Source organism: Trachemys scripta, chromosome 1 (genome assembly GCF_013100865.1).
Source record: "Trachemys scripta elegans isolate TJP31775 chromosome 1, CAS_Tse_1.0, whole genome shotgun sequence".
Lineage (NCBI taxonomy): Eukaryota > Metazoa > Chordata > Testudines > Emydidae > Trachemys > Trachemys scripta.
This window is the reverse complement of record NC_048298.1, coordinates 98927758-98944835: the sequence shown is the minus strand read 5'-3', so window position 1 is coordinate 98944835 and position 17078 is coordinate 98927758. Positions and strand designations below refer to the sequence as shown.

The following is a 17078-nucleotide window of genomic DNA, read 5'->3' as shown; positions in this document are numbered from 1 at the left end:
CAGGTTTAAAACAACACAAGGAAGTACTTCCTCAGACATAGCACGGTCAACTTGAACCCATTGCCAGGAGATCTTGTGAAGGCCAGAAGTGTAACTGGGTTCAAACATGAATTAGAGAAGCTCATGGAGGACAGGTCCATCATCAATGGCTATTAGCCAAGATGGTCAAGGACACAACTCCATGCTCCGGGTGTCCAGCCCAGGGACTGGATGACGGGATGAATCACTTGAAATTGCACTGTTCTGATCATTCCCTCTAACGCCTCTGGCACCGGCCACTGTTGGAAGACAGGCTACTCGGCTAGATGGACCACTGATCTGACTCAGTATGGCCATTCTTATGTTCTTTCCATCATGTTATCTAATTTATTAACTGGCTACTCATGTGTGTCACGGCAGAAGTGGGTCTTCAGGAAATATTAGAATGCTGAGGTGGTAGAGAGACCATGCAGTCCTCCAACTCATGAAGGGCATTCCAGATGTAAGAGATCATGGGGACAGCTGTGGGAGAAGCAGACAAATGTGTTGAGGCAGGCACCATCAGTGGAGTGGATGTGACTAGGAGCAACAGGAAAAGGTGGAAAAACAAGAAGGGGTGATTTACATAGGGCCTTGAAAGCAGGGCCCAGAAGCCTAAACTTGATGTAGTGTAGGAGAGTAGATAGTGAAAGGGGTGGGATGTGTGCGACAATGATCAGATAACAGGCAAGAAAGATTATTTTAGCAGTTGTGCTCTGTATGAATTGGGAGGCACAGAATAAGGTTACCAGGAAGAGCAGACAGGATATTTCAATCAAAGGCAAGAAGTGAGTGTCTGAATGAGTGTTTTAGCAGGAAGGAAAAAATGGAGTGTTGGAAATTATACAAGAAGGAGTGGCAGGATTTAGACACAGGCTGGATCTAAAAAAAAAAAAAAAATCAAATAGGTCGTTGGAGATGACTCCCTTCCTGAACATGCTAGTTGTGAGCCTAGGTGACAAGGAAGACTGTGGTGCTGGCAGTGGTCGCAGAGAAACGGGCAGCAGAGAGAGCTTGGGAAGAAACATCAGTTCAGTTTGGGTCATATTAAGCTTATGGCAATACATCCAAAGAGAGAGAATGAGATGTAAGACTAAGTGAAAGGAGGAAAGTCAGGAGTGGACAGGTAGATTCGCAAGTCAGTAGTGTAAGATGGCAAGTTGAAGTCATGTGAGCCGTTATTACTTGGAAGAGGACAAAATGAGAAAGGCAGGCAGGAAAGGAGGACCTCCTAAAAGATACACTGAAGGTATGGCCAGAGAGGCAGGAAAGGACAACTATTAATCTGGAACATTTCAAGGAGGAATTAGAATGGGAAAATAGTTAAAGGATGAGCAGGAAAGAGGACATGAGAACAGAAGCACAATTTAAAATGACGACTCTGAATAGTAATAATAATGTATAAATTCAAGCCTAAGTGTGCACTGGAATATAGGCATTCAATTATATATATGTTAAGAGTTAGAGAGAAAACTGCCTTACTTTCATTGCAAACTCTTCAACAGCTTGTATGCTTATTCAGCAACACCTAAACATTCTCCCTCTGGACAGGATACCCTAGAACAGTTTGGACCACAACATTTTGAAAGGAACGTTCCAACAGTATCTCTCCTGTGTTTCCACTAGTACTGCTCAAAGAAAATTTGTTGCTTTGCCATCCTCTGCTGCAGAGGTCAAGAAACACCATCTGGATGACTGCACGCCAAAAAGAAAGTGTCTAGTTTCTGATCTCCAAGGGACTGAGCTACTGGTGGTCTAAAAAGGACATGGGAGACCTCAAAAGGTAAATGAACAGCAGTGTGGGATTTTTTGGCATTGAAAAAATACTGTTTGTCCAAGGTTTAAAAAAAAAAAAAAAAAAAAAAAGCAGGCAGCCATGACTGATGGATTAGAGAAGCATGTTTGTACTACCATCACAGGAGACAGAACATAGAGTGCCCAGTCTGGTGAAACGATAGCAATGCTAATTCTGTTGCTGTGATTAACATTTTCCTATGTGTGCTTGCATTAAAAAAAAAAAAATCACAACTCTAATTTTATATATAAGTGGTTACTTCCAACAAACAATTAAGTTCAGGAGTTTATAATACTGTCAGATATAGATTAGTTTATTTTTATTACTGGGTGTCACACTGCTCTGTTGCCTTCTGCCACATTGAAACTTCAACCCAAAGTTTTGTTTTTTTTAAATGCATAAACCCTTTGGAGTTATACACAGCTACAAAATATTTTGGAATTACCTGTTAATAAAAAAAAGTCCCAGGATAAGTGAATTTTTTACTTGTGTACAGCTTTTGTTTAGAACTGGGTAGGAGCTTTACCAGCTTACACCTTTTATGTATTTTCATCACAGGTGACAAATAACAAAATCATGTAGAAGCTGACAAGTCTGATGTTTTCTGAAACTGCTACAATACAAGTGCAAAAGATTAAATGGTTCTGTTTTTCTAATTTAGTTGTTAAAACAATTAGTTTCTAGGGCTTATGAATCCTAAAATTCAGGAGACAATTTTAGATACTACAAACATCCCTAGCCTAAATCTTGTGTGTAGGTTCAGCTACTTCTAGGGTTTCTTTCCCCAGCCTAGCCAAGTGAAATGGGAATCCATACTCACTTTCTGAACACATAAATATTGACTCAGACTGAACAAAAATACCAGACTTACAGGTCTGATTAGATATGGCAAAACCTATATAGTATTTCATCTGTTTTGATATAGCAACAAAGATTTTGTACATAAATCCAGTAAGGATGGGTTCTGGTAAGTGCCCAAAGAATTTTTGTTTGCAGTGTTGTTGCAGCTCTGTTGGTCCCAGGATATTAGAAAGACAAGGTGAGTAAGGTAATATCTTTTATTGGACCAACTTCCAAGAAGAGTTCTGCATAGTTTGAAAGCCTGTCTCTTTCACCAACAGAAGTTGGCTCTGTAAAGGCATTTTTATTTCTTATTTGGAAGAATGTTTTCTTCCAGAATTTTGTGTTTCAGAATTTTTAAGAATACTGTATTATAAAAACAATATTAAGGATAGTCTTCACCCACAGCTTCCATCAATCTCACGAGAAATTGGAAGTGGTTAAGATGAAAACACACATACATACCTATCCTTTGATATAGTGAAAAGTCTTTATTTGCCAATACTCTAATTTAATACACCAAATGCTAGATTTATAAATCAAGTAAAAACAATGTGTCTAATGGCCAACGTGAGGGGAATTTTAAGACTATATTAAACTGAGTGATCCTCAAAAAATATGAACTACTAGTTTGGAGTTTTGTGAAGAAATTGTTAGATTTGAAAAATATTTCCATTCACGACCAATTTTTTAAAGACTTATTGCAAGGTAGGTGTGTTTCTTCTAAAATTTAAGATAAAATATTTTTTAATCTGATCACCACTACAGATGCTTCTTTCATAAATCAGTAAAAACATATTTGAACTTAAAACAACAACAACAAAACTTTTCAAGCAATTCTCTGCCCAAGGGTTTTTTCTGTCTCTAATATTTGCTAAATGTTTCTTAAAATAAGTGAATGACCTCTGTGTTCATAAAGAGGAACTTTGTTTGCATCATAATTTACCATAATGTCCTCATTACTACAGAAATGTAATACAAATAGAAGCTGCATTGTGCATGGATGGTTTAGAATGATGATAGAATTTTTATTTACATCCATTTATGTCTAGCCTAGGTCAGCATTTACCACCAGTCTCTACCCACTGAGAGATGATTAGTGGGCTATGTAAAATAAATTGGTGGTTTCAGTCCAGTACCTGATGGGCAGATGTTCAGTGGAGCATGAGATAGCACACTTGCTCACAGCATTAGAAAAGTAAATGACTGAACAGGCATGGAAACGAACAATTCTTTCTATCTCAGGAAGCAGTCCCTCCACACAGTTATGACAAGATGGCAGGGAAAGCTGCACTTGCACTAACTATGCGGCACCTAAACTGAATAGAGTACCTCATTTTTCATTGTCTTCAATCTGGCACTTTCAATATTGTATGCAATTGCTACACTTGCCTACATGAAGACAAAGTATGAAATATTTTATTATATCCAAGTGTTTAAGTTCTGCTGACGTCCAATGTAAATTCCTAAACTAAGAATTATGTCAAGATGGAGTCACAGTTGAGTGCATGTATTAGTAACTTAAAGGTAAAAAGTATTACACGGATGTTGTAATTTTCCCAAAACCAAGCATTATAAAACCCAGGAAATTCAGAGTTAAGGTTACATTTAAAAGAAATCCAAAACATGTTCAGGCAAGAAATGTACAGTTGAGGCACCCAAATGACTGTAACTCTGCCTAGGAGCAATTGCATGCGATAATCATATAATTAAGGGATTTTAGTGTTTAAGATTAAATATCAATTTTATTTAGGCTAATCTCTAGGGTAAACCACAAATGTTGTAGCAAACCAACACCTCCTCCATCTACAAAGCTAGTCTTAAGAGCAATTAATTTTACATACTATGAATACTGTACAATAAAACTCTTATAGGGAGCATGTAAACCTGTATCTTATTCTAAGTTTAGTAACACATACTATATATTTATGACATTACAGTATTCTTCACAGGTTTTAGACTGGGATTTTCAAAAGTAGCCAAAGCGAGTTAGGTATCCAGATACCATTGAAATTCAATGGGATTTGAGTGCCTTTCAACAGAATTTGGGCACCTAACTCCTTCAGCTTCTTTGAAAATCCCAGCCTAGCACTATAAATGTAGAAGAATATTACTGGGTAGTTGTGCTAAGTCAAAATGGTAATTACCATTGAACATGTAGAATGAATTGGATAGCAGAAGTGTATTTATCTTGTAATTACATATTTACTGTTTATAATTCACAAAAAGAGTATTTGTTCCTTGCAAAACAAGTTTATATGAAATATTAATGCTTTATGAGCAGTGTAAGAACAAATTAATCCATAAAACGTGACACGTACAAGGAAGCTTTATACTGAAAAATCTAATGTAGCAAATATTACATTGCTTTTCAGGGGATCACTGCAGTTTTACAAGTGTACATCCAGTAAATGTATAAACATTACCTGATCAAACCAGCCCCACAAGCTAGCTATTTTATTGTTTTAGAGAACAGCTATCCTCATAACAGCTTTGCTACTTAATGAACATATTGCTTAGTAATTTATAATCATCTTTTCATGATAGAATAGGGTGACCAGATAGCAAGTTTGAAAAATCAGGACAGAGGGTGGTGGTGGGGAGGTAATAGGCACCTATGTAAGAAAAAGCCCCAAATATCTGGACTATCCCTATAAAATTGGGACATCTGGTCACCCTATGAGAGAACTTACCTAGTACTACAACCACTGCTGGCAACAGCTACATGAACTGAGATAATTCATTAATCAGAAGAAAGTAACTTTAAAAATATTTGTTTGAACAGACTGTCTTGGCAAATACAAAAAAAAAAAAAAAAAAGCACATTCACTTTTAGCATGGAAGTTTGACTTTCCTACCACACCATTTATTGCTGGCAAGAGAGCAACCAGGACTGCCAGTACAAAGGATAAATGTGGAAAGTGAGATCTCACTCAGTTACAAAATCAATGTAATTATGTATAAAAGACTTGGGTACCCTACTATTAATAAATCAAGCATTAAAGCAACAAGTTAACGTAATGTTCTTCTCCCAGCAATACTACTGACCCCAAAGTGTTCCAAATAGCTTGTAATAAACTAGCCATAAACTGCCAATTTGTTACTCAAAAAAAATATCAAAAGAAAATTTCTGGGACAGCACTGAGGTCTGGTGGTAGATCCCAAAAACGGCACCAAGTTTGAATCTTGAGTGCTTTGCTTGCAGTTAATTCAATTGCAAGGAAGAAGGGATGAACTGAGTGATTGGTTCTGTAATTCACATCTCTAGGACCGCTAGCAAAACAGGAAAAATCAGATTAACATTAGATATTTCAAATGTAAATAAGTAGAGGAAAAAAATCTAAGAATTGTTCATGCCCTATTTATACATGAAGTGCCAACAAAAATGGGGCTTCTGATTTTAGGTTTAACACCAATAAAATATAAAGTCTATCTTCTACAGTTTTGCAATTTGATTGATTTTTTTTTAGACTTGCCTACCCATAAAATCTCTGGTGTAGTAGTACCCGTGTTGTGTCTGTGTGATGGGGTATTCAAAAAAATAAATAAATATCAGTACTTAGCCAATAAAACACAGAAAAAACAACAACAGAAATGGTTACTTGTACCTAAGGGCAATCATATGACTGTGGGAATGTGATTTCTAAAGTGCACTAATCTATTACACATCAGTTGGTGCATGCAGACCCCACTGGTGCGCACTAAAAGGTCACATTACAAAGAGATTACTCATTTCCAGGTGTACAAAGAGAAAGCTCCCCAAAATCTCAATTTTTGGACATATGCAGAGAACTCAAAATTGTTAACAATAAACCCTGAAAACCCCCCAAAATAAAAATCCTAAATAAAAAGGTATAAAGCCTAAATTTAAGATGTCTGATTTGTAAAGTTTATACTTTGTTCTTAAGGGAGATGGGTTTCTCAGGTGGTAACTAAACCAAAGGTGTGAAATTTACTACAGATGTTCAACAATGGCATGTCAGCAACTACTATTTTGCAGAGGCTCTGTAAGCAGATCAATGCTTGGTGTTGAACAACACCCACAAGACTCATTTGTATCATTCCCTCATAAAAAGTGAAGCTCTATTAATGATACCACTGTAACAGAAAATTAAGCAGAAATGTGCTCCAGGGCACATGGCGGATATTTGAATAGACAAGTAAATAGTCTAGCAGTTTTGAATCCATAACTAGATCTAGTGTTACGCTTTACTTTGCCTGAGTTCATAAGATTTATTCTAGCTTTTATAAAGGTGTAAATTGAGCTAAGAGGCTTATGTCACAGCAAATGCAATACATATGAATATTCAATTGATTATAACAGTTTTCTGCAAGTTAAAGTTGCGAGGAGCACTTGAGTTACAATTGTTAGAAAAATAAGAGAGACCAGTGAAGTGTTCCCTGGGAGGGAGGAACATAAGAGCAGGAATATACTTTTCCTTTCACTATAGCATTATTCTTGTAAATGTAAGAATAATTAGTCTATTACATATGTAATCTAAGACGGTGGTTTTCAAATGGGGCCACTGGTGCTCAGTGGAGCACTTACAGGTCAAATGGTGCTGGCTCCTCTGTTTCAAGTTGTTTCTAGACTTTTCATTACTAAGAACAGCCTGGACCACTTGATAGATGGGGCTAAAAACACGGAGCAACAGCCAGTCTATTCGCCTTCACATGGAATCAATGCTACTTAAGGGGAAGAGGAAACCAGAGCTATCAGTGAGACAGGAGCTGCCAGACATCAAGAGAGGAATACCCCAGGGTAAAGAGAACCCAGCTGCAAAGCAGTATGTATGTCCACAGTAAAGGGAGAAAGAAAAATAAACAAGAGGAGAGAGGAACAGAATGGGTGAGGGACAGATGAAGAGCAAAAGTAGACTGATCCCCCCCAAAAAAGATATAATAAAGAGTTAAAATATATACATTTTCCTATTACCTTCACACTTAATGCTACCGTAGCTGTCAGATCTTGCATGAATGGGAGAGGTGAAGAACAGAGGTGATGATCTAAAGATACTCTATTCAGAAGCAGCCCACATTAAAACAATGTTTGAGAACCCTCAGTCTAAAGTGTGAAGGGCTGAATATTTTCCCAACTTAAATTTGTGATATCCTATCTGTCCTTCAGATAGGTGCAACAGTCAGAAGTTACCATAATAATAAGTTTGTGTAAATTAGGAAATCTCTGGAAATGAAGAAACTATCAGTTATATTCATATATGGCTACATAACAGTTTCATCATAAAAAATGTAAAGGAATTTCAAATGAAACTAGAGAAAGAACAAAACAGGCTTACCACTTGAACCATTTTGAGATATCTGGCATATCTTGGATCCTTGGCTACAGTCATGACATTTTCTGCTGCTGCTTCTGTTTTCTGTTGTCCTATCTCATGTATGTTATTCTGCTGTATACAGAGAACACTGTATGTAAATCTTGAGCAACAACACGGACCAGGAGTACACAAGTAGAGTTCAGCTAATAAGATTTGGGAGTAAGGTAAAATTATCTCCTCTTTGCCCCAATGGGCAGACTATAGACTTCTACATGTACACACATTGCCACTTGGGATTACTTTCATTACAGTGTTTGTCACAATATATTTTTGAAAGAGAAATTGTTTCCAATAGCATAAATTTAATTATATTCAAAGTTTGTGTGTTAAAAAAGTCATGAAAAAGCTGTCAGGCTGATGATCAAAAGCAATTCTGCTTCACTCAAACAGCTTTATTACATATCATTCAGTCAATTCAAAGTACAGACCTCTTCCCACTATTAGCTCCCAGGAAGGAGAACTGCAGAGGACAAAAACAGCAGAGGGTTCCTGCGAACACTGCAAGATAGCCCTAGGGACACTGTGCGATGCTACAGCACATCAGGTATCTCCTGAAAGGAGGGAGGGCTAGGGATGTATTTGGATTATTCTTGTGCTGTGCTGCAATAGAAAGAAGCCCAGAGAAGAAGGAGGAGGTCTGAAGAAGCAGATCTTAACTGCCTGCAACAGGGGCCCTGGACTGGAACCGAAGTTCCCTCTAAGCTGCGTGGCTGTGCAGCTGCCTATTAAGCGCCACGCAGGTGCTCAGGGCTGCGGCGCGGAGAGAGGCCTCTTCCCAAGCCCTGGACCTGTCCCGGCATCCCTCCCCAAGGTCAGCCAAGCCCTGGCCCTGCCGTGGCCAGGGGACAAGCGCCCCTCCCCCGGCCCAGCCCCAAACCTTCCGCGGCCGGGGGACAAGTGCCCCTCCCACAGCCTAGTCCCGAACCTGCTGCGGTCAGGGGACAGGCGCCCCTTCCTTGGCCCCGACCTACTGAGGCTAGGTGCCCAGGTGCTGCTGCAGGGAGAGAGAACTGCCCACCGTAGACCCAGGAAGTCCCACTGCACCCCAAACCCCTCATCCCCAGCCCCACCCCAGAGCCTGCATCCCTCACCCCCTGCACCCCAACCCTCTGCCCCAGCCCTGCGCCTCCTCCTTCACTCCAAACCTCCTGGCCTCAGCCTGCCACATTAATTTTATTATGTGCACTAATATGGAGGTGATGTGTCACACATCACCTCCATATTGGTGCACATAACAAAATTCATTCCACACATGGGTGGGAAAAATTAGAGGGAACACTGGAACCCTGGAGACTGGGTTCCCCTTCAAGCCATCAACAAAAGGTCCAGGACCTTCACCAGGCAAGGTTCATGAGGTCTAGTGGGTCTAGAATCTCGCTTTAGTTCTAGCACATGGCTGCTGGACTATTACTGGACTGGACTCAATTTAACCTTAAAGGTGTGAGACTAAAAAGTGACCTGGCTGGAGGGCAGAGTCACAAGATAAAGCAAGCTGACTGGGGGTACATCTACACAGGGATGAAAGATGCATGGCATGGGTGCGGCTGGCCCAGGTCCGCTGACTCCAAGTCATAGGGCTAAAAATTGCTGTGTTCATGTTCAGGCTTTAGCCTGAGCTCTGGGACCCTCCACCCCTACATGGTCCCAGAGCTTGGTCTCCAGTTTGAGCCAGAATGTCTACACCGCAGCTTCACAGCTCTAGAACCTGAGCCTTGCGACCTCAAGGCAGCTTACCCAAACAGCCACGTGTTTTTTTATACCTGTGAAGACCTGAACGGTGGGTGGATCAACAAGGCTATAGAGAGGAAAACCTTGACACCACCACATCCAGCCACAAGATGGGTGCACTGACTGGTGAGTCACTTTGTCACAGTCTGAATCAAGGACAAAGCTACAACAGTTTCTGAGAAGCTTACATTATAGGTAAGGCCCTGTACAAAAATCACAGTTGGCAGGTGGCAGAGAAATTGTGAAAATGCCCCCAAACTATAATCTTTAAAAAAAATTTAAAAGCAAATGTCTACAAACTCTTTAATACAAAAAATTAACTTGGCTAGTCAATTTCAAGGACAGAATGAATTTTACAAGTAATGTCAGTCAATTTGGACTAAGGCTACTTGTAAAATTCATTCCATCCTTAGCCCTAATTACAGGACATTAAGATGACATTTTCAGTTGTCAGATGCCTTCTTGATGCTACCCCTTGGACTTGGACCAAAGTGGCAGTGGCTCATAATCAGAATCCTGAGATATCTATCTAGCTCATAATTTCCCTGCGTTGTACTTTTTACCTTTAATGGATAAGAGTAAAATGGTAAATTTTTACATTAGATAAAACATTTTAATTGCTATTTGAGTAATCTGTGTAGCACCCTCTAGTGGTAAAATGTATAAACTACCTTTATTTATTAAACCCCTGTGCCAAATGTTCGAAACTCATGTTATCAGCAAGAGACCATACATACTAGAGAATCAACGAAGATTGGACACAACTAGCTTTTAAAGTAATAATTTGACAGTTATTTCAGAAATTTTAAAACAGTTTGTAAAATTTCATTGATATATCTGTTTAACATTTAAATATGTATTGTTCAGTTAAACATAAGGAATCTTAACAGTAATATCCATTACACATAATGAGAATACAAAACCCACAATACCAGATTAAAGAAAAATGCAAAATCTTTAAAAAAAAATTGAGTCAAGCATATTGTTTTCTTTGTAGGCAGAATACATAGAGAGAATAAATTTCAACTGTATTTGATTAGATTTTAAAATCGTGAACATTGGCACAAATTAAAAATACTTCTTTATACTAACATACCAATAATTCCCAAATGACTCTGATTTTAGTCCTAAAATATTCCCCATATAAACTGAGTGTTCTCACTTAAAGTTATGAAAAAATACAAAAGATTAAAGAAAGTACTTTTGGCGAATATAATTAGAACATTAGCTTTTGCACTAATGTTTCCCTCATCTATCATTTTGATCTCCAATATTTGGACTTGGGAGGCCAGAAAAAGGTTAAGCTATTAAACTCATTCTATTGGACTATGTCAAACTGCACATTTGTTGTTAAACTGTCCATCTGAAGATATGAACCTGAAGCCCACTTTCAGAAATATGTAGTATTGCTTTAAAAGGCAGAGTCAGTGGAAGTTTTCAGAGAAAAGTTGAAAAGAACAGCTAATTATTGACTGATTGTGCAGTATTGCCTAAGAAACTGTCCACGTTTGCTTCTACTTTGCTATTTCCCTCTAGGGTCAGTGTAAATGAGCAGAATGTTTCTAAAAAGTGAAAGATTATTTCATACCACAATTCTGCAGATGAACCTACAGTTACTAAGTATTAATAAGCCAGGAAGAGCAACAATCTGTTGGATTTTCAATACTGCAGCCATTGTCACTTCACAGCAACTCCTGCCAAGTTTGAGACTTTATCCATGCTCTTGGCTGAGGCAAGCTATTACTCTGTAATTGCTATAAAACAGAGAAGAGTGGGAGACTGAGGGTGAAATGATCAGGAAAATCCATCACTTCTCTATCTCAAAAATAAGGCAAGAGAGTCTTGCTTTGTGAAGCGGCCAACAGGAGTGCTGATTCTTAATAAATCGAGAGCATGTGTAAAGCATATCTAGCTCCTTTATGCTGACAATCATTTATAGTAAAAGTGCTCCGCTAATAAACAGAGGATTTAATAGGGCAAGCATGCATTTGCAATAGCATGTGCTAGAAACTTGTTGGTTTCAGCTGAAAGATCAGATTCTAAAAAAACTGTAGAACTGGAATGGTGGGATTTGAAATTTTAATCTTATGCATGACGTTCGCTGACCCTTCTTACCTACCTAGTTCAAGTTGACCTTTCAATGGGATTTACGAAAAATGTAGGAAATAATTTCTCAGTATAATATTTATTAAATGACTTAAAACATAATTTAACAAAAAAGTGTAAGAAGCTTTTTAAAAAACAACACTTATATAACATGAAATGGAAAATATATTATAGAGCTAAAGTTTGATCTGATTTTTTCCTTACACACACTTGTTCGCTCCATCTTGTTCAACCAAGAGGAAACACTTTCCAGGAAGAAGAATATTTTTTATACTTTGATACTTACTGCTGACTGAGGAGATACAGATACTGAGTGCTGATCTGTAGAGGCTTGTGGAACTGGACCATTTGTAACACTGTTAATATTTGCACTCGATACTTCAAATTTGACATCTTCCAAGCCGGGAATAGATGACAACTGAATGCAGAAGACAATTTTCAAATAAAAATTAATGGAGATATCCTATCTCCTAGAACTGGAAGGGACCTTGAAAGGTCATTGAGTTCAGCCCCCTGCCTTCACTAGCAGGACCAAGGACTGATTTTTGCCCCAGATCCCTAAGTGGCCCCCTCAAGGACTGAACTCACAAACCTGGGTTTAGCAGGCCAATGCTCCAACCACTGAGCTATCCCTCCCCCTTAAGTTTAGCCAATAACATGTATTCCTAGTACCTAGAAGTCACACCAGTCTAGCAAGAAATTCAACGGATAGTAGCCATGTCAGCAAGACAATAGTTTTGAGTTTCTTCATTCAGCCCTGGTCTACTAGAGTTGCGTGAAATTTTTTAGACAAATAGTTAATTTGCAAAAAGTGTGCTTCATTTGACTCAAAATTATGGTAAATCCATGTCAAGTTCACAATTATTTTGGCCCCAAAAATATTTTTCAGGACTTAAGATACTGAGTAGTGGTGCCTCTCTTATAACTTTTAGCCCAGTGGTTAAAGCAGTCATCTGAGATGTGAGAGGCTCAAGTTCAATTTGCCCCTCTGCCCGAGGGGGAGAAAGGATTTGAACCGGAGTCTCCCACATTACAGGAGAGTGTCTGAGCCACTAGGCTACAAGATATTCTGAGGCTGGTCTCAGTGTCTCTATTGAAACTGTTCCACTACATATAAATAAACAAACACTGGAGAAAGGACTTGAACATCCTAAGTGAGTACACTAATCGCCAGGCTAAAGAGTCATTCTGGTTCTCTTTCCTTGGACCAGTAACTACTCAATGTCATTTATAATGACAATACGTAGTCACTCATGATTGCTTAGATTCTGCAGATGTTGACAGCATTAGTTATTCATCCAAGATAACCCTCCTACTTAGCCTGTACAAGCAGAATTTTTCAATGCTTCTATTTCACAACCTTCAAGAAAGATAAATATATAGATGCATGGGAACCTTTCGCTTCTATTTAAACTTTTGCACTTCAAAGTTTCAGTTAATTCCAAACAGAGGGCCTCCTCCTAGTGAAATCAAGGGGAGTTTTGTTACTAAAGTCACCAGAAGCAGGATTGGGTCTAAGTTTTATATCTTTTTTCCTAATTAATTGAAATATATTTGTAAGTAGATGACTACAAAGCGGTATCTTTTGGTCATACGGGATATACATTTTTTCATCCAAATTATATCTGCCTTCAATTTGACATAGTTTAGGCCATACTTTTAATTAAAACTTTATAAGCCATCTAGTTACTTAAGAATAACTTTTTACTTTATAAAAAGAACAGGAGTACTCGTGGCACCTTAGAGACTAACAAATTTATTAGAGCATAAGCTTTCGTGGGCTACTGCCCACTTCTTCGCCCACGAAAGCTTATGCTCTAATAAATTTGTTAGTCTCTAAGGTGCCACGAGTACTCCTGTTCTTTTTGCGGATACAGACTAACACGGCTGCTACTCTGAAACCTTTTTACTTTATGTGGAAATTGGTGGAAACACACCCAACAATAAACAAACTAATCCACCAAGATCTAGTGACATTAACCCCAAAACCTTTACTTTAAAAGTAGATATAACAGCTAACAGAGTTAGTGTGGTATGTGCAGTTCTGGAGCAAATTACGTATTGTAATAAGGATAAAATTGTATTTAATCTTTCCCTCTTCCAAACAAACAAACAAAAAAACTTAACAGAAGACAGTACTAAGGATAAAACCAACATCACTTTCTACTTCATGCTGCCTGCTCCTTTGTTCCGTGTTCCACGGCTGTTTAAACTGTACATTAAATGGTAAAGCATTAGAAAGTAAAGCCTTTGAAGCAAGTTTTGATTTAGCTTGAGCTGTAATTTAAAAGTTGTCATTCTGACAATTTATTTTAATACATTAAATTCCATTACAGCACAGTTCTGATGACAATTGTACTTCAGTGCAAAAGTCTGCTAATTATAAGGAAGTTAGACTTTGAGCATCATAAACAAAAACCACCAAAACACATCTATATATACACATACACACCTTTGCATCCAAAATGTTAAGCGTTGTTTCAATTTGTTGGATACGGAGAGATAGAGCTGACAACTTCTAGGAGAGAGAAAAAAAAATGAAGACATGAATCAAACACTGTTCAATGCCCTTTTAAAATCCAAAACTGGTGATCGTAAATCAAGGAACATGTAGACAAACAAGAAATATACTTCTGTCCTCACCCTATTGAAGATGAAAGTAAGTGACATGGCAACCCTTGTTAGAACAAGAACGAAGTGTGCTAACTGTACACCATTAGACACTGCTTCATTTTATTCCTATATAGCATGTGTTGGCATTTAAAGTAATTTCACTATCTACAGCTCTTTCCCCATTAATAGCAATGCTGCCAACAGGCAGTAATAGGTATATAGAGAGTCTACATGCAAATGAGAACAATAGTTAATGAATCTTACTCAGGGTATTGGGGTAACGAAGTAGGCATACTGTATCCTCGAAGTTGCTTGCTTCAAAGAACTTATATCAAAAATGTGAAAGATAAAAGGTGAGACGCATATATAAGTAACTGACATACGAGGAGGGACTAGAGGAGAAAAGAGAAATCAGAAAGAATACAGGGAAGTGAATGGGAGTCATTTACAGTCAAAACCGTTGGTAAGCCAGAACAAACTAAAACCTTACCATGGTCCAGTTCAATCTCCAAAGCAATTTTTGTATAAAGTTCTTTTAAAATGTAACCTATATTTTTTAAAAAAATTAATCCACAAGAACTGTCACTTCTTTATCTAACCATTGCCATATCTAGCCAGACCATAGTAACGTCGGGTAGCAGATATGTAGTCTTCTGGTATGCTAGTAAGATTCTGCTCAGCTCATAAGCAGAACTTTAAAACCTCAAAAAATGGCAATCCTTGCCAACACTTTAGAGAAATAAAGAGGGGCAGAGTGTGACAAAAATTAGTCTCAACTTGTTTACAGATGAGTCTTTGCTCTTTACAATAAATTAATCTGCTGTTTATTTAGAAAAAACAAGCCACAATCATGTGATGGGGGTACATACGAAGGTAGCTACATAATATTACACGTCTTGTTTAATTTGACAAAAGCCAGGAAATTCAAATTAAGGACAGTGTCAGACTCAACTCTGAATTTCCTGGCTTTTGTCAATTTAAGTCGGGGCCTTTACATTTAATATAGTTTTTGTACTACTTAAAAAAATTAATTTATATTTCACAAAATACATATTTACCCACGGTTTAAAATATGTAGTTTGCACATGAGACTTAACAGGTTTTGTGTGTGCTGATTAAATATATAGTTCTGTTTTGGAAAGTGTGTATTTAATAGGCATCCTAAAGGAGATATTGAGGTCCTATGGCTTCACAGAAATCTCCTAGATTTTGGAGTACTGACAAAAATTCTATTGAGGTAGTCAAGCTGCCACAAATACCAAGAGCTTCCTCTGCTAAAAATCCAGAATTATGTTTAGTTTCTCCTCAACTCTTTATGCTGGCACAGTAGCCAAATATTACATATAAGAGTCATGCGGAGATTCAAGACAGCATTAATAGATAACAGAATCTTTCATATCTGTATTGTCAAATCCAATTTGACTAAATTGTTGCCACTGGATAAGACTGTTTGGTACTCTAAAGCAAGCTAAAGGACAATCGCAAAAAAGCTACTACTGACACCCTTAGCAAAAATGATGAGGCAAGAAAGCACATTGAGACTGAACTAACATCTCATCTTTAGAAGAAGCCCTTTCAGAAGGAAGACAGCTTGCATGGTGCTGCCTGTGGCTAACCAGAAAACTTTCTTGTGCTGTCAATATGGAACATTTTCATAGGCATTAAGTACACCTTGAAAACCTGTCACTGTCGGCTGATTTTAGCAATTTGAAAGAAAAGAAACTAAAAACTGGCCCACATTATGCACTAACTACATGTCCATTTTTTTAAAATCAAAGTAATTTTAAAGCTATAGAACAAAAACGCATCTTAAATCATTACCTTCTTCAAAAAATGGAGTCAGAAGGAGCGAGAAAGAGAAGCAAGTCAGAAGTTGGATAGTTTGGTGATTCTGGATAGTTACATTATCCAGCTATGAGGTAGGATCAGATTTATGAAACGGACCTAGTGCCCCTGCTTCAAATCAGCCACAGCAAATTTTTAATGGCTGAGCCATGCTGAAGGAGGTAATGCTGAAACGCCATCACCTTCCTCCTTACTCCCAGTTTCTTAGTAATGTACTATGTGTACGTCTAATGTAGGAGCTGGATTTTATAATGTCCCATGAGAATTAATGTATGATTTCATTTCATCCGGTCAGCCACCCTTTTTGAATAGCACAAAGGAATGACAGACCAGAACAATCCATATGACTGATTATGGTCACCCTTTTGTTTTAGGATAATTTATAATGTCTGCTATGGTTTCCTATATGTATTACAAATTAGGCACTCTAGTTAAATATACATTTCTTTGTTTTAAGGTTTTAGTAAGTAAGAGACAGGATCTTGTATTGTATCTATGTTAAGGAGATTAGAGGAATGTTGAGGACCTGAAGCCCCAATGTGAATTGTTTTACTTACAAGATTTAGCAAGGCTTGATTTACAATGTATTCTGCTGAATATACAATACTGCTGTCTGTATACCTTTGAAGGTTTCTGTAACAGATTGTTTGTGTGAATGAGGAATGCATGCATCAGGAAAAGATAAGGTGTGTAAGCCATCACAAATGTCCAGATGGTCAAGAAAAAGTGAGAGACTTGGAAAGACCAGGAGACAATCAGAAAACATCCATTGTATCCAATGCTAAACGTGTCAGCAG

At 37.9% G+C, this 17078-nt stretch overlaps 1 protein-coding gene across 2 annotated transcripts in view; it reads right to left on the bottom strand.

Annotated features, from left to right (window-relative positions):
• WASHC3 (WASH complex subunit 3) overlaps positions 1 to 17078 on the bottom strand; it is a 38702-nt gene that overhangs the window by 12004 nt on the left and 9620 nt on the right. The window contains exons 3-5 of one of the 2 annotated variants that reach the window (XM_034778827.1): positions 14276 to 14341; positions 12110 to 12241; positions 7951 to 8058 (exon numbers count right to left, since the gene is read on the bottom strand). In XM_034778827.1, the coding sequence (XP_034634718.1) occupies positions 7951 to 8058; positions 12110 to 12241; positions 14276 to 14341 (306 nt within the window). Of the gene's footprint in view, positions 1 to 7950; positions 8062 to 12109; positions 12242 to 14275; positions 14342 to 17078 lie in introns of both variants that reach the window. The other variant, XM_034778817.1, reaches the window with a different exon arrangement.